The 23,345-nt window shown below is 36.6% G+C and overlaps 1 protein-coding gene across 4 annotated transcripts in view; it reads left to right on the top strand.

The window, feature by feature from the left end:
- SPATA16 (spermatogenesis associated 16) overlaps positions 1 to 23,345 on the top strand; it is a 249,675-nt gene that overhangs the window by 179,853 nt on the left and 46,477 nt on the right. For all 4 annotated transcript variants that reach the window (XM_086674733.1, XM_086674732.1, XM_025913870.2 and 1 more), the window contains exons 6-8: positions 4,928 to 5,075; positions 21,771 to 21,917; positions 22,977 to 23,089. In XM_086674733.1, coding sequence (XP_086530859.1) covers positions 4,928 to 5,075; positions 21,771 to 21,917; positions 22,977 to 23,089 — 408 coding nt within the window. The remainder of the gene's footprint in view (positions 1 to 4,927; positions 5,076 to 21,770; positions 21,918 to 22,976; positions 23,090 to 23,345) is intronic.

Below are 23,345 nucleotides of genomic sequence, written 5' to 3'. Positions count from 1 at the left end.
ATGAATAATCTTGGAGTAATATTAATACATATATATGCATATATATATTCATATATATATGCTACCTCTTTTCTATCCATTCATCAATAAATGAACATTGGGTTGTTTCCATAATTTGGCTGTTATAGATAATGCTACTATAAACATAAGGGTGCACTTATCCCTTTGATTCAGTATTTTTGTATTCTTTGTGTAAATACCTAGTAGTGCGATTACTGGATCACAGGGTAGTTCTACTGTTTTCTACAGTGGCTGTACAAGTTTGCATTCCCACCAACAGTGCAAGAGGGTTCCCCTTTCCCGACAGCCACACCACTACCTGTTGCTTCTTGTTGATTTTAGCCATTCTGACAAGTGTGAGGTGATATCTCATGGTAGTTTTGATTTGCATTTCCCTGATGATGAGTGATGTTGAGCATCTTTTCATGTGTCTCTTGGCCATTTGTATGTCTTCTTTGGAAAATTGTCATGTCTTCTGTCCATTTTTTAATTGGACCCTTTGTTTTTTGGGTATTGAGTTTTAGAAGTTCTTTTATATATTTTGGATACTAACCCTTTATCAGATGTGTCATTTGCAAATAACTTCTCTCATTCCATACATTGCCTTTTAGTTATGTTGATTGTTTCCCTCACTGTGCTGAGGCTTTGTGTTTTGATGTAGTCCCAACAGTTTATTTTTGCTTTTGTTTCCCTTGCCTCAAAAAAGTTGCTACAGCCAATGTCAGAGAGATTCCTGCCTGTGCTCTCTTGAAGGATTTTTATGATTTCAGGTGTCACATTTAGATCTTGAATCTCTGTTGAGCTTATTTTTTGTGTATGGTGAAAGAGAATGGTCCAGTTTCACTCTTTTGCATGTTACTGTTCAGTTTTCCCAGCACCATTTGTTGAAGAGATAGTCTTTCCCATTGGATATTCTTTCCTGCTTTGTTGAAGATTAATTGACCCTATAATTGTGAGTTTATTTCTGGGTTTTCTATTCCATTGATGTATGTGTTTATTTTTGTACCATACTGTTTTAACTACTACAACTTTGTAATATAAATTGAAATCTGGAATTGAGATGCCTCCAGCTTTGCTTTGCTTTGCTTTTCAAGACTGCTTTGACTATTCAGGGTGTTTTGTGGTTCCATACAAATTTTAGTATTGTTTGATCTAGTTCTGTGAAGAATGCTGTTGATATTTTGATAGGGATTGCTTTGGGTAGTATAGACATTTCAACAATATTTGTTTTCCCAATCCATGACCATGGAATGTTTTCCTTTGTGTGTGTGTCATCTCTAATTTCTCTCATCAGTGTTTATAATTTTCAGAGTATAGGTCTTTTACCTCTTTGGTTAGGTTTATTCCTCCATATCTTCTTATATTTGTTGCAATTGTAACGGGCTTGATTTCTTAAATTCTCTTTCTGCTGTTTCATTATTGGTGTGTAGAAATGCAACAGATTTCTTGGTGCATCTTACTTTTTACAAGCTGCAATTCCTCACCTTGTCTCTTCCTCCATTTATTTTCAAAATCAAGGAAAATCTTTGATGATTAGAAATAGTTTACAATCTATATTTTAGTACCTATGATTATTACAAAACATTCCAGTGTTTAAAAATCCTTAAGCATAATCTTTCATTTGCTGATATTAGACTCTTCATGAAAGGCAAGCCCAACCCTAAATTACTAAATCATTATCATCACAAAATGAAAACCTGATATTTTGGTGTCTAACTCAAACAGTCAAAAATTCCCTCTATTTTAGTAATGCTAAATTTTTTTCTAGATTATTTCACTGAGTCATTCAATAATGCACCAGAAATATTACATATAAATGGTATATATAAACACATATACACACATATAATAGTGTGTGTGTGTGTGTGTATTAGACTCTATGTAATATACCAATACAGTAATATAATACTCTATATAATATATACTGTATTCCTTTACAAGAACAATGTGAGACAGACTCAAAGCCCCAAGATTCTCTGTCTCTGGAAGAACAAAAAATATTAATACATAAAGACACAAAAAGGATGTGTCAGGATCTGGTGAAAGGGTAATTTGTGTTCTCATTTCTACTCTATCTTATAGAATTTTTTCTTGGGGTTATAATAATGTGTTTTGAGAAAGTATCTCTATGGAAACTTCAATTATTATTCTCACATACACACTTTGCTCACTCACCCACCTCCTTACGCATCTTCAAGATGGAGGGCAGAAACCACAAAAAGACCCCATATCTACTGACTGTGATTAGTGAGAGAGGGAGGCTGTGCCCCAGCACATACCCTCCTGAGTGGAGAGCCCTGTGAAACCCTAAATGCAATTCGCTGAGCAGCAAGCCAAGAGTACAGTGCCTTAAATGAACAGATCAAGCTGCCACACAAAACCCACACTTCTGCCACTTGCAAAAAAGCTGGTATAGGCTCTTGGGCACGAGTCTTACTGTCCCTGCTGTGAGATGGCTTAGCAAAGTTACCTTGCCAGCAGTCACTTAAGCTGCCAGTAGTTGGAAAAGAAATGGGATGAAGAGAGTGCTTTCTTCTATCTTGGCCTTACTGAGATACTGTTAATGTCTCTCTGGAAGCAAACTAGAGAATTAAATACCTTTGTTAATTTTTTTGAGCCAGAATTTAAAGCAAAATACCCTTCACCAAGATATTTAGAGAAAAGCTATTTGGGAGTTAGGAACTATTATGGGATCAATTGTGTCCCCCCAAAATTCATATTCTGGAGTCCTAACCCGGTGCTGCAGATTGTCATTGTATTGGAAGTAGGTATTTAAAGTGTTAATTAAGTTCAAATGAGGTCTTTAGGTGGGTCTTAATCCAATGTGACTGATGTCCTTATAAGAAAATGAGATTAGGATACAGACATACACAGAGGAAAAAAAACAAACAAACAAACCCATGTAGAGACACAAGAAGCTACATAGCCATCTACAAGTCAAGGAGAGAGGCCTGAGAAGAAAGCAATCTTGCAGACACCTTGATCTCAGACTTCTAGCCTCTGGAGCCATGAATTTCCATCATTTAAGGCACCCAGTATGGCAACTCTGGCAAGCTAATATGGGAATAGTTTACAAAAGGTAAAAAAGTCAGATCATGACCTTAAACTCAGGTCTAAAACAGCTTCCCTCTTCAGCATATCCTCCCACACTCATCTAGGTATGATTACTTACATTTTTGGTCTGGACAGGCCATCCCCTGATTGGTTCCAGCTGTGAACCAAACCTGGTACCTAAACACCATATTTGAGTTCTCAGTCCACATCTCTGAATTCCAGACCTGCTGGCTGCATTACCCTTATTGGCCTTCCAAAGTTGGCATCCAGGACTCAGCACCCAGATCCTGCTGTACACTCATAATCCATTGCTACCTCCGCTGAGGGCTAGCTCTGGGTTTGGAATCACAGTTGTATTCTTTGTTCCCCTGACAGTTCCTCAAACCTGGGAAGGGCAATATGGTGGGCAATGTAAGCTCTTTCATTCAGCCATTCTGAAATTCGCCCCACAACAAATTTAAAATGTAAATTGTAAAGTTTACATCATTGTCTGAGCCTCAGAGAAAGGAGGACCCTTTACATCCAGAAAATTTTTACAAAGCTGCTCTGTTGCACACAGTCTAGATGATCATAGAGGCTACTGGAAGTCACTTGAGAAATGGAATAGGCGGTGAACAATTAGGTTTCTCAGTTTAAAATCAATCCCTTATTGCTCTTAATACCAATCAGAAACTTGTTTACAAAGTGCTATGACGGTAATAATATAAATTGCTGTTTGTTAAATCTTTTTTTTCTTTGTTGGACAGTTCAAATCTATTCTTTTTCCTTAAGATTGTTGGCACTCTTAGTTGTCACTGAAAAAAACTTATTCCTATAAATAAATACGGGTTTTTGTAATATGCTTTTATGCTATTTTCAGAAAAATGAGATAACTATAGACATTTCCACTTTTTATTCAATGTTCAACCCTCATTAGAAGGAAAAGTTGTAGGAAAGGAATAAATTCCTTTTAAAACTTCACATAACTTTCCTTTTGGTCTGTTTCAAATAGTAATGGACCTAGTTAAAACAGGAAGCTCAGGGTGATGGCTGGCTTTATCAAGAATGGTACATGAGCAAAGAAAATTTAAAGAACTTCTTAAATAGCCAAATCCATGTCAAGTGGCTCTTGTGATCTGGAGGGAAGGGAAGCTTTGGTGGGAAAAAGCTGAGAAAGGTTTCTCTTACTCCAAAAGGCTTTCCTAGGCATTGGAAGAAGGAGGAAAAAATGTACTTTGTTGTGTTATTTATAGAAAATACTTATATCTAGATATTTCAATTAGTTTTTTAAAGTACAAATTTCCCATCAATGTCTGTTCAAGAGTAGAATAATTATATTAGACTTAAGAATTTTATTTTTAAAATCAAGTAAAAAATGACACCTTGGGGGGCGCCTGGGTGGCGCAGTCGGTTAAGCGTCCGACTTCAGCCAGGTCACGATCTCGCGGTCCGTGAGTTCGAGCCCTGCGTCAGGCTCTGGGCTGATGGCTCAGAGCCTGGAGCCTGTTTCCGATTCTGTGTCTCCCTCTCTCTCTGCCCCTCCCCCGTTCATGCTCTGTCTCTCTCTGTCTCAAAAATAAATAAACATTAAAAAAAAATTAAAAAAAAAATGACACCTTGGAAAATAGAATTTTTATTTTTATCTTAAAGCAAGCTCAGTGTAGAGGTGCCTGTTTACAAACTTTCTCCATTTAATTGGTTTTCTTAATATGAAATAGTATTTCCAGAACTAATTAAAAATTTATTCTAATGAATTTTCAAGACCAAAATATGTTATCTTTGCAGTACAGTATATAGATTTTTAAATCATCCATGAAGGTAATTATATTTTTTTACATTCTTAAAAAGTCATATATTGTTATTGATGCCAAATGGGTTGTTTGCTTTCTCTCAGGCCATGATTGAAGAAGCCATCACCAGAGCAGAATCTTTCTCAGTTATGTATACACCATTTGCAACAAAAATCAGAGCTGATAAAATAGAAAAAGTAAGAGAGGTTTTCACAAAAACTCATCCTGCATATGTGGAATACATCTACACAGGTAATATTCAAGTTGTCAGCTGCTAGTTTGTTTCCATTAATAAAATGGGTCATTTCTGCTTTGTTTGTTTATTGTTTCAGTTTTAGGAGTACATTGCTATTGGTGGTGGGTTTGGGTTTTTTTCATTTTATTGTATTTTTTTTTCATCATGATAAGTATACTTTTCAATCCCCATCACCACCCCATTCTCCCACTCACCTCCCCTCCAGTAGCCAGCAGTTTGTTCTCTATAGTTAAGAGTCTGTTCTCGGTTTGCCTCTCTCTTTTTTTCCCCTTTGCTCATTTGTCTTGTTTCTTCTATTTCACATATGAGTGAAATCATATGATATTTATCTTTCTCTGACTGACTTATTTCGCTTAGCATAATACTGTTTAGCTCCATCCATGTTGTTGCAAATGACAATGTGAGTGTTGCAATGTAAGTGTCATTGCAAGTGACAAGTAAGATTTCACTCTTTTTATGGCTAAGTAATATTCCATTGTATTCTGTATCCATTCATCAATCAGCGAACCCTTGGGCTGTTTCCATAATTTGGCTATTGTAGAAAATGCTGCTATAAACATCAGGGTGCATGTATCCCTTTGTATTTTGGGGATAAATACCCAGTAGTGCTATTGTTGGGTTGTAGAGTAGTTATATTTTTAATTTTTTGAAGAAACTCCATACTGTTTTCCAGAGTGGCTGCAGCAGTTTGCATTCCCACCAACAGTGCAAGAGGGCTCTCCTTTCTCCACATCCTTGCCAATGCTTGTTGTTTCTTCTATTTTTTTATTTTAACCATTCTGAGAGGTTTGAGGTGATACTTCATTGTAGTTCCGATTTGCATTTCCCCCTGGTGATAAGTGATGTTGAGCATCTTTTCATGTGTCTCTTGGGCATTTTTTGTCTTCTTTGGAGAAATATCTGTCCATGTCTTCTGTTCATTTTTTATCGGAATATTTGTTTTCTAGGTATTGAGTTGTATCAGTTCTTTATATATTTTGGACACTAACCTTTTACCATATATGTCGTTTGCAAACATCTTCTCCCATTCAGTAGGTTGCCATTCAGTTTTGTAATTGTTTCCTTTACTGTACAGAAAACTTTTTTTTACATAGTTCCAGTAGTTTATTTTTACTTTTATTTCCCTTGCTTCAGGAGACCTATCTAGAAAAAAGCTGCTATAGCCGATGTCAGAGAGATTCCAGCCTATGCTCTCTTGAAGGATTTTTGTGCTTTCAGGTCTCACATTTAGGTCTTTAATCCCTTTTGAGTTTAATTTTGTGTATGGTAAAATAAAGTGATCCAGTGTCATTCCTTTTGCATATGGCTGTCCAGTTTTCCCAACACCATTTGTTGAAGAGACTGTCTTTTTCTCATTGTATATTGATTTCTCCTTTGTCAAAAATTAATCGACCATATAATTATGGGTTTATTTCTGGATTTTCTATTCCATTCCTTTGATCTATGTGTCTATTTCTATGCCAGTACCCTGCTGTATTAATTACTACCGCTTTGTAATACAACTTGAAATCTGGAATTGTGATACTTCCAGTTTTGTGTTTCTTTTTCAAGATTGCTTCAGCTGTTTGGCGTCTTTTATGGTTCCATAAAACTTTTAGGATTGTTTAGGAGGACATTGTTTTAATCTGATGAGTTGAAACAGGAGGTTATTTTAAGGTTTTAAGTAGAACTAATCCTATGGATCTAGCACAATATTCCTTGTACCATGATGATTCTATGCGTGAAAAGGAGAAACCCTAAGACTTTTTTAAATGAAAAAATAACATGTGATAAAATGCCACCTTTCCCCATACTCTTCATTAGTAAACTAGATGAGTATATTATTTTCCTAAAGATGGATTTTTTTCCAGTGCTATTTCTACTCTCCTTCCATCTCTCTCACACTTCAAACCTCCCTCTTTCCTTATGTTCTTGGATCACTGATATCCCAATGAGATCTGGATGGTCAAGTGTACGTAGAGGACACAACATTAGTGTTATCCTTTTTTCCTCATTTTGTCTTTGGAAGCCACTTGCTTTTATTAATTCATTCAAAATACTTTTTAGTATCTATTATGTGCCAGCTATTATTCTGAATTAAGACAAAGATTTTCTTGTACAAAATTAAGAGTCACTCAACAACTACCACGTTGAGGCGAAATCTCTAGATGCACATACCTAATATCTCATCTTCCTATTAAGGGCCTTTCAGTTCCTTTTTTCATGGCTTTGGGGCCAAGTCACTGATTTATATGATTAGTAATGCACTCTGTTAGTGATCACTTTTAAGGTGCCAGGCATTCTACGTTTATTATCTCTTGTTATTCCCAAATCTTATGGAGTAAGATGATTCTTACTTAGAAATAAGAGAACAACAACCAGAGAAAACAAATAGCTTTTCCAAAGATGCACAGCAAATCACTGGTGGCAGGCCTTTGATTTGAACCCATGTCCTTGCCATTGAGCTATACCATTGCCATCTGATAGGAGCAGAGGTGTGATAGAAGCATTAAATTTAGGTTCTATATAGTCCTTGTTTTCTCCATAGTATCTCAAACTCTGTGGAGGAAAGATATTAAGTAAATCTAACTAGTGATGATTGAATAATGAATCTCTAAAGAACAATGAGAATTTGAGGGCAAGGAAAAGGAAGAGAAAATACAGTGCATGCTATAATGACCATTGATGCTGATTTACTTAGTGTGAGCATTTTGTAAGGAAGTAAATACAAATGTTTCAGAATTCACATTTTCTGCTAATTGTTATAAATCATTTATTATTTTGTTATGGATATGTTAAGAGTTTTGGGAGGAGTGGCTTTAATAGCACACAAGAGTCATGTCAATCTAGCGTCATGGAAAATGAATCGAATTCAGCTATTTCCATTTCTATTCTTGGATCCATTGGTAATGAAGAGAAATTCATTGAAGATCACCTGTATGACAACTGCTCTACTGGTAGAATGAATTTAGTTATATTTAACCTACTTCACAGAGAAGTCATGAGGATTAATAAACACTTAGGAAGCACTGTTGTCACTGAGAGCTTAAAAACAATAATACCATTAATAATCCAGATTCATGTCTCATATAACTCCATCAACCTGTTATCAAGATGAATTGTGATCTATTGGCAAGAGATTCATACTAAAGGATCTTATACTTTGGAAAAGATGGTAATTATAAGTTACTAATGATTGTTTCTATTATTTTATAATTACTAATTGCTGGAGTATGACAGTGCTATATAAGAAACTAGAGAGGAAAGACAGCTTCTGGAGGTAGAGAAGGCAGTCTAGAATTTTAAATTTCATTGGGATTGGGTAGGTTCTTTGCTCTGTAGAACCTGTACCTTGGGCGAACAAGGAAGGGTATTGCACTGATGACATTACTTGTCTCTGTTACAAATCAGTAAAGGATCTTCCCCCAAAGTCATTGCTGGAATGACAGTGAAACCATCGTTATTAACTGTATATGCACAGCCTTAGTGGTCTGGCTTCTAAGGTGAGTGAGGACACAAAGCATAGGAATAGGAAAGGTCAAATGTTATCTTTAGCATCTTACAGGTGGTACTAAGTGATTAGGGCAGGCATCCGTAGCCAAAGGTAGTAGCTAGAAAGAGAGTCACACTAAGAGAGTAGCTATTTTGTTTTATTGGCACTTCTCCAAAACCAGGATTTTCCTTTTATCTGCCTTGTAGATGGAATTTAAGAAACTTTTATTCTGCCAAAAATGTATTCAGTTATTTATTTCAACAAATAGCCATACAGCAGTATGACTGGACAATCACAAAGCAGATGTGTGCAGACATGAGGCTTTTTTTTCCCCTACACATATTCATTGTTTGTCTGTCCAGAGCCAATAATATATTCTATCCCATTGCAAAGGAGTCAATCTCATTCAATCATTTCTAAAATTTAGTCTTTCTTCAGTAACTATTAAATCAAATTCACCAGCTTCCTTCCCCTTCCCATGAGATTTTCTTCTCCCCCTGGTCTGGTTTCAACTTTCACATAGCTCAGACATATCCAATATCCAAAGAGGTCAGTAGGCATGTGAGGAATGTTTCTTTTTTCAGAGTTTGGTGCAGGTTGGTACAGTTGCTGATTACATAGCTAATTCAACTTCAGATAATCTCTGTTGGTTTGAGCAGGACCAGATGGGTTCATTTATGTAACACATTAGGTGATCAAAGGATACGTATATGAGTTCCCCATGCTGCCTTTTGGTGTAGATGCTTCTTTATATGTACACCAACCACCCTCACCACATAACTTGACCCAACCTACAGCCATTCTCTGAGATTCCCTTTCCCTGCCAGAATGCTGGCTTGTAAACCAAGTCACCTTCTGGGTCTTACTCAAGAAATCCCCTTTACTCCACTAAAGACTGAAAGTAATTTTAACCCTCTCTCCAACTTGCTATGCTATTTTTCTATTTCTCTTCTCCCTTTATGCTCCAGAATCCCAAGATCCTCAGGATCAACAATAGAGATGGGTGGTTTGTCATCTGTTCATTTAGTCATCAGACATTTATTGGACACATATATTCCAGACACTATTCTAGGGAGTGCTAGAATATACCTGTTTCTAAGAAGGGATCTGATTTTAGTAATTTGTAATTCAGGGTGAATATTGGACTGTATTTTTCCACTCTTTTATAGAACGTTTTCAACTAAAACCTAAGCTCTAATGGTAGAATGGAAGGCTGACTCTAATTAAAATCATGATGGAGGAGAAAACAGACAAGGGAACAGTTTGGAAAGTGCACTGAAAGTGGCAAGACTAGCTAGTTGTTTACCAAACTATTTTCTCCCCATATATGCAACTAGAATACATTTCCAACCTCCCTTACAATTAGGTGAGGCTTGTGACTGAATAATGACCAATAGAATGTGGGCAGAAAAGATGGGGGCCACTTCCAGGCCTGGCCTGTAAAACCCTACATGCAGAACTCTCTTTCCCTGGCTACTGACTGAGTGGATAGGACCATGGAACTGAAGAAGCCACAGACAAAAGAAGCTTGGATTCCCTGAATTACCTTGTGGAAGGTCATCCACTGAATACCCACATGAGCAAAAACCAAAATTCTATTGCTTTAGATCACTGAGATTTGGAGGCTTTTGTGTTGGGTGTTTATTTTTTTTTTAACGTTTATTTATTTTTGAGACAGAGAGAGACAGAGCATGAATGGGGGAGGGTCAGAGAGAGGGAGACACAGAGTCTGAAACAGGCTCCAGGCTCTGAGCTGTCAGCACAGAGCCCGACGCGGGGCTCGAACTCACGGACCGCGAGATCATGACCTGAGCCGAAGTCGGCCGCTTAACCGACTGAGCCACCCAGGCGCCCCTGTGTTGGGTGTTTTTGTTGTTACATTAGGAAGCTTTACTCTAATACACTGCCTTACATCATAACAGGTAGCAGCTTCTTAGTCCATCTGTGATGCACACAATAAATTCATGTGAAGTCAGTGACTGAATAAACACTCCTTCATTTGCAATCAACTCTACCCTCAGAAACGCTCAGAGATTGTACACATTCTTTCCTATCTCACACTCACTCATCCTTCCCTGGACAACTACAGGTGAATGCTGTCATACACACATGTTTGTACCCACCCACAGAAAGATCACATTTCAGGAGACTCACTGGGCCCTATGGAAGATAGAACACAATTATATAGTTTTCATTGCAGCAAGAGAAATTTAGGTTATAAGTAAGAATTTCTAAATTACAGAGGTCAACTAAATAAACAATCAACAGATGAAGGTCATAAAATCTATACCTTGAAGATCTTGGATGAGGAGTTTACCTATCAAAGTTTTGCTGGATAAATAGTTATTGTCATTAAAACTTGGAGACTAACACATTTAACTCTCCCAGCAGGGGCTGGCAGACAAACCCCCAGTTCAGAAACTCTGCCCAACTCCAGGTCACCTTCATCAAACCTGATAGTATTGAGTTCATTACTCCTTGGTCACGTGACAGTGCAATGAGCCCAGCAATAGCTGGCAGAGGTGGCGGTAATGAGCGGGAAGGGTTTTCACAATAAAGAGTCCCCAGGCAGTGCATTTTTCTCTAGCTAGCCCCCAGTTCATAGTAACCCATGTCAGGGATTCTCACATGAGAAACAGATGGAAAGAGAAAAGCTATAAAAATAAATCCATTTTGAAATGCAAACAGCTATAAATATTTTGAATCTTTTATTGTATAGACCGACTAAATTAGTGATTTATTGTGAGAAAAAACCCCTTCACCCTCAGTGGCAGGTACTAAACTATATTGCCCTTTATAACTTCTACAAGACTGATGAAGGAAGGTTAAAATTAAAATCTGCCTTTTGGGACAACCAGGTTTACATATCCTCGGGAACTTACCGTGCATCTTTTGCTATTTGGGGAATATGGTAAGACCCGCGAAAATCTTAAATCCTTATTGTAATAGAGCTGTATTGTATTATGTTTTACGGAGAAAAAATTACTGAATTTTTAACAGTGTAGCTATCCATTTTTCTTATTTAAGGAAAAATCCAGTTTGATTCATGCAGAGTAGTCAGGGTATGTAAAACAAATAATAATTCATCAGCCCCAGAATTATTATGTTTTCATTTATAAAGATTTTGCTTGAGATTTTTACTCATATATTCCAGTGAAATAATGCAATTTTGTATAGTTCTTATTCTTGCATGGTTGTATTTTAATAATAATAAAGTAATACAATAAGCATATCCTGTCTCCTCTTGATGAAAATATCAAGATTTATTTGCTAAATAAATAAATATTCAGTAATGGATCTGTGCTTAGTAATGTTTAATAGAAAAGTTTTCTGGATCAGATATCAATTACTTTAACACTGAGGTGGATAGAGTCATATTTTGTCTTTCCATTGCAATTTAACTCCCAAGAGTAAATATGTATGTTCAGACGAATAATATATTGTTTTAAAATAGACCTTTAAGAATTGCTTTTTACTAAAATTTATAACCCTGTTCTTGTTCAGTCATCATTTACCAGTAAGGATAATACATTCTTATGCTTTCTAAAATAGGAAATAAAAAATTCCTCATTTTATTCTTTCTTCTTTAAAATATTATAATTTTATCATGATCATGAGTTTTCAAGATAAGACTATTTTCCTCTCTGTAATTCACTTTCTCAAATGGAAAAGGTTATAGAATTAAAGAGCTTATATCCCCAGTATTATTATGAAAGTGTTACGACCGGGTTGGTTATAAAGATGATAAATCATCTTGTATTTGTACCACAGAATTCTTGTTAGAAACAGAGAATCATTCCCAAAGTATGTAACTCCCCCATATACAGAGCTAAAGTCTCTGTTCTTAAAATATGAAAATGTTGGTCTTTCCAATGGGAAATGTGGTTTTCTGGCACTACTCTGTCTTCTCAACAAACAGGTCACTTGTCCTTTGCAGTAGCAGGTTACGGCACTGTGTGCTTCTGGTCTCCATCATCTACTGTTACCTTTCACGATTGCATTTTTCCTGGACTTCTCTGGAACTATATAATATATCCTCCATAGTATATTTTCTTATAGGATCTGACTGAAGACAGACAGAATGGCATTTAAAGAAATGCCATTTAATAATCCAAAAATAAGTGCAAGTAATGTAAATTTTTACTGCAGCTTCTCAAGAAAAACCAATGAGTTAGGGCAAGATGGAGCTCTTGGAATGGGATACATGGCAGGAAGCAGGTATTACAGGTACTGTATCCATAATGCTCTGCAAAACGCATACACACATACACATACATGCGCGTGTGTACACACACACACACACACACACACACACACACACACTTATATGGCAGCTTCTCTCCAAGTCTCTTTCCTACTCTAAGCTCTCCAAATACTCTCCTCAAATTTATTCCCTAATAAACAGATAAGTAGTTCCTTTCCAGTGTTAATCTCTAGGAATATTGTGAATGAAATAGCTGATCCTGTTTAATTCTAACAAATATATAAAAATTTATAAAACACACTTTGTGTATTAATCTCACGGCTTTATCATCCATCTCTTACTTTTCCTTTTGATGTGTTTTCCTCAAGCATTCTTTTACACTTTTTCTTATGTCGTATGTATTTATGTAAGGCAAGTCATTACACTTCTACCTTGGGATATAAACAAACAAATACATAGATTACCAATCCAGATAATAAGGGAAATTGAGGTTTTCAGATTATGTAAGACTTTATTATGCATTCTTAGTTAACTACCCAAAAGTCACTTTCTATAAGATGTAGAATCTAACCAAAAATGAAAAAGTAATAATTATGATATAGATCAAGACAAATTATGCTAATATACATTTAAGTTCAATTATTGGTAATAATGTCATAATATTATCATAATAATGGCATCACCAAGATGCATTCAATTTTGCTATCTTTGTAGTAGCTGTAAAAGTTAATTCCTAATCCTCAAACTGTTGTGTCTTAAATAAGGAAAATATTCTTCCCAGATAGCTAACTTGAAGAATTTATGACTGTCTTGCATCTCAGCTATAATATTTTAAGGATTCCATAGTATTTAGAAATGTACAAACTACTAGTTAAATCCCTGTATCAGAAATCTTTGGTTTCAAGTGGTAGGAATCACAGCTCAAACTGACTTCATTATATTTAAATTTTAAAGGAGGAGAGGGAGGCAGGGAACAATTGATTTGTATTACTGAAAGACCCACAGGTGGCACTGCCTTTAAATACTGCTTAATCCAACAGCTCATTCACTGCTCTGTTTTCTGCAGTCAGCTTTATTCTCAAGTTCTGCCTGCTATCCCACTTCCTGTACCATACTTTCAAATGCTAAGATCTTGAGTAATAGCAAAATGCTCAAATGTCATTAGAGATCTCAAATCACACTGTTCTGAAGAACAGTGAGTGCCTCTTCCACACAATTCCTGAGACTTGTTCTTTCTCATTAGCCCAAATTGCACTTATGCTTATAATTGAACCAAAACTGAGCTCAGAGTAATGCCGTGGATTGACTGGTCTGCATCAGTTAGGTCACACTTTTAGAGCAAGTAGAGATTGAGGGAATTCTCCAAGGGGGGAAAAAAAAGGAGGAGGGAATGCATAGTAGGTAACCAACCAACCAATGGCCATTCCAATTCTCATATAGAGCAAAAATATAGCTGTTTATGGGAATTATAACAACATTGTATTATTTCACTGATCATGAGTCTAGTAAATATTGATAGGATAGCAGTATCTTTAATATTTGTATTGTTTCAAATCTACTTTGGTGGGGATGGAATTAAGGAACTTCCCCAGAATACAATACAGCAGATTGAACATAAAACTTTGGAATCAACATGAATTTCAAGTGAAATAGAAATGAACTATACATAAAAATCCTGTGGAATTATTTACTTCTCTAAGTGTATATATGGGTTATGAGAAGAAACTTAAAAATACAAAGATTGGTTTTGGAGAAGTAGACCAGAAGTCTGAGGTGAGAATTAAGAATCTTAGGAATGGAAACCAATTTTTTCCACTTACATCTAGAACTCTGAAATTATAATGAAGGTCAACGGGAAAATGTAATTTATTATACAAAGATTCATTATATATATAGCTTTCTCACACATGGAATGCAAAAATCACAATATGCTATGTTTTTAAAAGTAGAAACTGTTTTATTATTTATGGGGGGCAATAATGATAACTTAGCTGTAAAGTTGCTGCCTTTTGCTATTTTCTTGCTGATGTGAATTTGTGGATAACTTCCAAGATAGAAGTATTGGCATTAAAAGGAGTACAAGATAAAACTCAGAAAATGGTTGGGAAAGAACTAATGACAAAGTGTTGGCATTACGAAGGCACTGTAGAAGTTAAACTCTGAAACTGATCAGTAAAAAGAAGTCATATAAAACTGACATTGTCCCATCTCATACTGAGCAATTGGGACCTTTAGAAATGAGATTTCACTCTAACCCAAAATGTCAGAACATTTTGTTATGGACAAAGGGCAGAGAAATGACATAGACACCAGAAAATAGAGAAGGAAATGAAACTTAGAGAAAGGTGGTGATAGAACACTAACAGATTTGCGTATTTCTCAAAGAGTTTTTAAACTTCTTAAGCTTTTTCTTTAAAAAAAAATTTTTTTTTGGCTTTGAAAAGTTCATTCACAATCCGTTGGCTGTGATTCTGATGAGGTGTCCAACAGAAAATACTGATGATGATGGCGGCATCTATGTTTTGTACTTTACTTCCAGAGAGTTTAAATTTTATTTTATGCATATTTAGCTTCATAACAGATAAAGCTATCCCTCATATATATAGATGAGTCTGCTGATCTACAATCAGTATTTCATGTTTGCACAGATGCTTTTCTGGTGGTTCTGACAGTTTCACTAAGTCAGACTCTCTCTATTAATCCAGTCCTCTTCTGTAGCTATGACTTCATATTTCCCTGAGAACAAGCTGCAGCCAGGGTACAACCTGAATATGAAACTAATTTTTCCATCCAGGAAAAGCTGGTTTGTTCATTTGAGCATCTATTTCATTGGATTATTTGATGCTGGTTATCTTACTTCACTCATCCTTCGTACGTTGAACAGAAATCACTTAAGGTTTAGGTAAAATAAAGAACAAAGGCTGTGACAAAGAAATAAGTCATATCTCAGAAGCTCTGAACATTTTATTCGTTCTTTTTGAAGTCATTTTTTTTGAAAAAGATTTTTTCTGAAGTTTTCTTTTTTACCATTAAAAATTCAGGATTTGGAAAAGTTTGTTTTTAGATTCAAATATTGATGGACACCCACTAGATGCTTGGGGCATGAACATAACTTGAAGATGTCATTCTCAAGAGGATTAAAACCTGTTAAAGAGATAAGACATACCCCCCATGAAACCTTAAGAGACTCTAGAGTGAATAGTATAGATTTCTTTAAGAGTTTGAAGGGGGATACTGAAATATTCAGGAGACTCTTCATGGACAGGGTGGGACTTAAATTAGGTACATCTGGAAGGATAGTCATTTACAATATGAGAGAGAATATGTAAGTGTTTCTTGGTGGAAAGAACTTTTCTGAACAAAGAGAAGTTCAGAAGCAGGAAAAGCACAGGCTGGTACAAGTTAGTGAAATCAGCAGAGCTGATGATTAAGGTTTATACTGGAAAAAATGTAGGAATTAGGTACAGATTGTGAAACAGATGCACACAGTTGAGAGGCTTGAATACCAGGAAAGAAGTCACTGAAGTTCCTGAGGAAGGATGTGACAACCACAAAGGCGATGTTCCAGAAATATTCATTGGGTGCTGGTGTGGAGATATATTGGCATGAAATGATACCAGTGACGTTGGTTGGGAAACGTTTGCTGTAATCCAGATGTTATGATCATAAATCTGACCAGGGCGGTAGCAATGGTTATGCTAAGAAAGGAGTTAATATGAGATGTATTATAATGGCCAAATTGAATTAGTTTTGAGACTCACTAAATGTCAGGGAATAAGAGGAAAGAAAAGTCAACGATAGCTTCCAGATTTTAAACCCAAATAATTGGGTGAATAATAGTTATCCTTATAACACGTTGGTGAAAAGCAGGGAAGAAGGAAGTCGTGGTGATTATAAAAATCACTTTTGAAGAATGTATTCGCTGCATTGTTGGTGGTAATTTCTATAAGGATGAGCAAATAGCAATGTCCCAGGAGGCATTTGGAAACGCTGTGTTTGAATTGGGTGGAGATTTTCAGGTAAGACTATACTTTCCATCCCTAATGTTTTGTTTAGCAGTAATCACTAAAGCCACCAGAATAGAGACCAGCCCCCTGCCGCCAAGACTGTAAGTATGAAGAACTTATCAGTGATCCAAGGACAGCTTGGAAGACCACTGAATGAGAAGGCAGGAAGAGCAAGGGAGAAAGAGCAATCAGGAGGGGTGTGTGTGTGTGTGTGTGTGTGTGTGTGTGTGTAGGAGAGAGGAGGAAACAGAGACAGACAGACAGACAGACAGAGACAGGTAGAAAGAGAAGAGACTGTCACTGAACTCCAGGAAGGTGACTTGGAGAAGAAGGAGGAGGGAAACAGTACAGAAGGTCAAACTGCATGAATAACTTGAAGACCTGAAAACATGAATAACACTGAAGACCAGCCTTCTGTGGTACAATAAAATGTTCTTGATAAAGGGCAAACTTTATCCTCTTTTGCTGAGGTTAGACATCTTTCAAAAAGAATTGAAAGATTTTGTTTTTGCAAGAAACTTAATCTGCATAAACTATGTTTGATATTCTTTTTTAAAGCATTCAATTTCCTAATGGCAAAAATTTGGAACTGCATCATACCTGAAAAACTGATTTTTTAATAATAAATTTGGTCATAGTCATCTAAATTTCACCTCTAATTGTGATAAATTGTAAAAGAATGCATTAACGGATTTATTTCTCATGTTTTCTTCTGGAATGACAGAAGCAAAGCGAACATTTTTAATCAGTTCAACTTTCCTACCAAAGAACAATACAATCTGGTTAACTTTCATATCCATCAGGGGCACAGGGCTTTTCGGACGTAGGTAGAGGTTTATGAGCATAAAATTGAGAACAATTAGCACTCAAATTAATGTTACATGAGATTCAGCATCTGGTAAGTATGTTGTCATTTTGGGTCATAGACCACCTGCTAGGCTAAATGTTCATACAACTGCAATTTACTCTGCATACAAATGGAATAAGAATGATACTTTAAAAAAAATTTTTTTTTCTAAATTTAACAGTTTGAATGTAGGGGCCTCTCATGTCTTAAAACTTCAACTAAAAGTTCATAATAGATGGAACACATGAGATAAAACAGAGGATTGAAAGGAACAGAAGATACTTTTATTTTTGCAAGCATATTTTATGATAAATTAGCTATATTGCTAACATTAGTTTCACTAGTCAATCTAATCACTGCCACTATCAGTGCCATTCTCCTCTTTATCCACCAAATATTTAAGAGCAAGTAGAGGTCAACCTTTCAAACTCCCCATTTATTTATGTAATTGAGCCCTCAAACATCTGGCTGCTTCTGGCAATAGAGCTGCACCAGAAAATGACAAATCTCAAGATGCCTCTTGCAAGCCTACTGCCAACACCAGCCCATGCACAACATACCCTAATCACTTCTGAACTTTGGTACTCTGGAGCCTCCTATCGTTTCTGTCAATGTAGGCCTTAAAGCTTTAAAGGTGTCCTGCCAGGAACCCCCTCTGAGCTGGAAGCAGGTGCTGACAGGAAGTTTCAGCCCTGGGATCCAGAAGCTTCTATGTCTAGATATACTCTGGGTTTGTGTGGAGGTCAGAGCAGACATAAAGCTTATCCACACCTATTCAGGGGGCCTCTTGCCCTCCAAAGGTACCCAAGACGCCAAGGACGTCTCCCTGGAACAGCCCCCAACATCATCCCCAGCATGGCCTGAAGGCCTCAGGCCTTGTAAGTCAGGGAGCAAAACCAAGTTAAAGAGCAAACTGTAGCCAAAGATCACATACCTTCTGGCCTTGATCTCCAGAGTATGCTAATTCCTGAAAATGCTGACAGTTTATAAGTTTAGGCATCTTATAGAATGCTAAATGATGACCACAATCGAAATAAACGTGAGGGACACCGAGGTGGCTCAGCTGGTTAAGCATCCAACTTCAGCTCAGGTCATGATCTCATGGTTAGTGAGTTCAAGCCCCGCATCAGGCTCTGTGCTGACAGCTGGGAGCCTGGAGCCTACTTCAGATTCTGTGTCTCCCTCTCTGTTCCTTTCCCACTTTTGCTCTGTCTCTCTCTGTCTCCCAAAAGTAAATAAGTGTTAAAAAATTTTTTTTAAAAATATGATGATCATATATCAGAAGGGTGAGTTAGTGTCCTTTTTGTTTTTACTTAGTTGCCTTTCTACATGATCAGGTTCTTGGCCACTTCAGCCAAACTGGTGAACTCTTCCCTTACTACATACAACTAGACAGTATTAGGCTGGAAGCAGAAGATGTGCCTGTGGTTATCTACAGAAGATTTCAAAAGCAAGGAAACTTCCTGCACCTTTGAAGTTTAAATGCAAAAATCACAATTTTCACCTTGCTTAGAGAAACGAGACAGTCTTTAAAAAAGAAGCAGTTTGTGATTCAAGCACCAACTAAAGAGCCGTGTTAAATCTGCATGTTAAAGCACCTAAAAGTTACTCTATTAGTTCTGAGAACTCTGTGCTTGCTGTGTACTTTTCTAGATAGAGTAGGAAATGTCCTATCTAGAATCATGTCTATTAAAACCATCTATTTATTGGCATTGCCGTGCTTCTGTAACACGCTTCCCATTGATTCTTAGAATAATGATTATTGTCATGGCTCAGTTGTCATGGGGATAGTTTTAAGAGTCAAGTTTTGATGTCCAGCTGCCTGACTTTCAATTCTGGTGGCTCCATTTGCTCCCTGTGTGATCCTAGGCAAGTTTGCAAACTCTTCTTGAAGCTTTGGTTTTGCCGTCTGCAAGGTGAGCATCATAATAGGCCCACCTACATAGTTGTTGAGTGAAAAGGATAATCCTGGAAAAGTGTATAGCACAGAAGTGCCAGATAAATATTGGCTCTCAATAACATCAAGGGATTACCTGATCTTGAGTCACCAAAGAAAGACTAAAGCATGTCTAATATATTTTGTTCTGTGTTTGTGTTTAAAAGATATTTTGTGATATTTTGGTTTTTTCAATAAGCATACATGTTAACTCTCTATTTGACAGCCATGCTTTATTTGATTAACCAAAATGTGTCAAAGAGCTTTGAAAAATTGTTGGTCTGTGGAAGGGTTTAAGGTGACTATTGCATGTAGGGTGTAGAACGGGTTACGGTCACACGGGTGGGTAGTTGGTGTTCCAGGCTCCAAACAGAACAGCCCTACTTTTATCAACTTTAAATATTGGGGTCCTCAAAGGATACAGGAGTTCTGATTCACAGGGGCACATATACCCCAATGTTTATACAAATGTTTCAACAAAGCCAAATTATGGAAAGAACCTAAATGCCCATCAACCGATGAATGGATAAAGATGTGGTTTATATACACAATGGAATACTACTTGCCAATGAGAAAGAATGAAATCCTGCCATTTGCAGCAACGTGGATGGAACTGGAGAGTATTATGCAAAGTGAAGTCAGTCAGAGAAAGATAGATATCATATGTTTTCACTCATGTGTGAAACTTGAGAAACTTAACAGAAGACCATGGGGGAAGGGAAGAGGAAAAAAAATAGTTACAGAGAGGGAGGGAGGCAAACCATAAGAGACTCTTAAATACAGAGAACAAACTGAGGGTTGATGGGGGGGGAGGGTAGAGAAGAAGAGGGGTGATGGGCATTGAGGAGGGCACTTGTTGGGATGAGCGCTGGGTGTTGTAGGTAAGTGATGAATCATGGGAATCTACTCCCCAAACCAAGAGCACACTTTACACACTGTATGTTAGCCAACTTGACAATAAATTATATTTAAAACATATATGTATACTGGGCTTCTCAGTAAATTTTAGTTTGAACAAAGGGTTCTGCAGCTAAAAATAGGAATGGAGTATGCCAGAGAGGGTGGATAAAAACATTCATGGTTTCTGTATCTATTATTTTTTAAAGGCATATTACAGATAAATAATGAAGGCTGTATTTGAATCATTACCATTTCAGTTCTGATTCTACATTAAAAACTGACCTTTAACCAAATCATAACTGAAGGATATTTGGAATTGCATCATTTTCCCTTTCTGGCAGTGTTAAGTCAGGAGAGCTCATTAAACCCTCTGTTCATCATCCTTCATTTGTGAAGTCTATTACAATTAACCAAAGCGTTATCACTCAGAATGGAAATGATTTAAGTGAATCTGGCCACCAAAACCCCATAGTTGACATTTGTCCGTATCTCAAAAGTAATCCAGAGCCAAGCAAGCCTAAAGCAGAGTGCAGGGGTTAGGTCCACGGTCTCTGCAGTCAGACTGCCAAGGATGAATCCGCTTTGTCCACTTACAGGCTGTGTTCTTGTGTAAGTCACATCCTATCTGTGTCCCTCAACTTTCTGTTCACAAAATGGGGACAATAGCACCAATTTTGTAAAGCTATCATGAGGATTTAAAAAGAAAATGTGCACAAAGTACTTAGAACAAGGGAAGGTAGAAAATAAGTACTCAGTAAATATTAGTTCTCATGGTCATTAAGTATATGAGTTTGTTTTGCAACCATTTTCATGACACTTGAATTATTTCCAAGTCTAATTACAAAAATCAGCATATTTGTCATTTCAAATTTTCTTCAACTACAGAAGGGATGGTAACTAATTAGTCTTATATTTTAATTCTCACTTGGCAATTTTTCTCTTTCCTTTCATATAACGTTATTTCTTTAAATCTTAAACTATGAACAGAAAAATCAAATTCTCTTGAAAAAAGCACACAGAAAAATATTAAGCCTGCAAGCTTGTCCTGAACTTTCTATTATCTTGAATGGAAGGAGATCCATGTAATCTAACCATATTTTACTACTATGCTCTGTGTATGTTTATATTTTTTAAAAAGCATAAATAATGAAATACGTACCATAATAAAATTTTGATATATCATGCATTTGACATTTTGATGCATATACTTCTACTGTGCCTCTAATATTTGTATTTATAATGCCTTCCAAGTACAATTCCTGAAATTTAGGGGGAAAATACCCTTTGATATCAAAGCCTTTAATTCATTTCCTATTGTATTTCAGATCTTCAAGGAGTCCACATGTTGCCTCAGACAGCTGACTGGTCATCTTTTCCTGCCCAACAATACCTCTTGACTCTTGGGTTCAAAGACAAAGAAGATGGAAAATTTTTGGAAAAACTATCAAGTAGGAAGCTGCCTACATTTACAGGTAAATCACATGGACTTATTATTATCCTTCAGTGCTGTTCTAAGGCAGGAACTGTGCATTCTTCAGCAAATCTTATTCATCACAAGGCCTAGCATATAGTAGTGCTAGACCCCAAAAAATGTTTGTTGGGTAATTATTAACTCCTTCCAGTCTTCTTTGTGGATTAGTTAACAATACCTGGGATTCAGACTCCCCCAAGACCAATGCAATTCTAGAGTGCCTGCCTCCCTCACTCCAACCATCTCACCCCCATAGCACTAAACATAAAGTGCCTAAACATAAAGCACTTAAAGAATACAAGTTTTTGTTCTTATCAGTTAGCAAATGTAGAAGGAAATTATCCGACAAACGTATTATGCAAAATAAAAAATATAGCCAATGACAACTTTAAATCACTTGGATTATCTGCTTTTGTACTGATATTTGTTCCATTCTCATGTAATTAACCGAGAGCTTAGATCTCCTGAAGAGTATTACAGTTAAATGGTATTCAGTAATTCTAGTTGAAACTTTCAAAAATGAAGAAAATATTCACATGGAGTCGAAGTCTCAGATTTGTGGGCAGAATTCATGACCAGGTTAAATTTATTCCTTCAGCTCTACCCACATAATTAAGGATTTGTGTTTTATCTGGCACTCTATCCTCCGAGGTTTATCTCAACTTCAAGCCACATTCAAAGTCAATGGGATCTGCACACTTGAATAATACCTGGGAGGAACAAAACAAGAATCAGACACATTTATGACAACATTTTTTCACAAGTCAGGAAAAACACTCTGCAGAGAGAGATGAATTGTTATAGGCTGTCTCTTAGATCTCTCAATCAGGAAACACAACAAAATGAATAAATGATAGTCTCGAAAGGGCAATGTCTCCTCTGCCTTTCTCCTCATAGATCTTTCATTGTTATGCATGTGGTCTAGGGATGGTACTAGTTTCTACACTAAAGATTTCATATCTATTAAGGTTGAGATATCTGTATATAGCTTGCCAAAGAAAGCATTTTTGAAATGAAAGTCTGGAAAAATAGTATAAAAGTTTACTGTTACAATTTTTAGAACATAAAACTCCCTTCGGTCTGCTGACCAAAGAAGACACAGTGAGGCACATGGAGACAATGGGGAAGCGGATCTTGCCAATACTGGACTTTATTAGAAGCACCCAATTGAATGTAGGTATATGAGTGTCTTATATTTGTCCAAAGCACAAATTTTAGACAATTCCAAAAGTATGGAAAGTTTATGGTGCAAATATTGCAAATATTGGAAGATTTCAGAAGCATTCATGGTAAATCTCATCTGCAAAACCAAGCAAAGTTTAGCTGATGATTTGGGTTGTTTTAATATATTTTAAAACAAAAACCGCACTGAGATACCACCTCACGCCAGTCAGAGTGGCTAAAATGAACAAATCAGGAGACTATAGAT

The sequence above is a fragment of the Puma concolor genome, chromosome C2 (assembly GCF_028749965.1).
Source record: "Puma concolor isolate L17-30 chromosome C2, mPumCon1.1.hap2, whole genome shotgun sequence".
In the NCBI taxonomy this organism is placed as follows: Eukaryota; Metazoa; Chordata; class Mammalia; order Carnivora; family Felidae; genus Puma; species Puma concolor.
The sequence above is the reverse complement of the archived record's forward strand: the minus strand, read 5'-3'. Positions and strand labels throughout refer to the sequence as shown.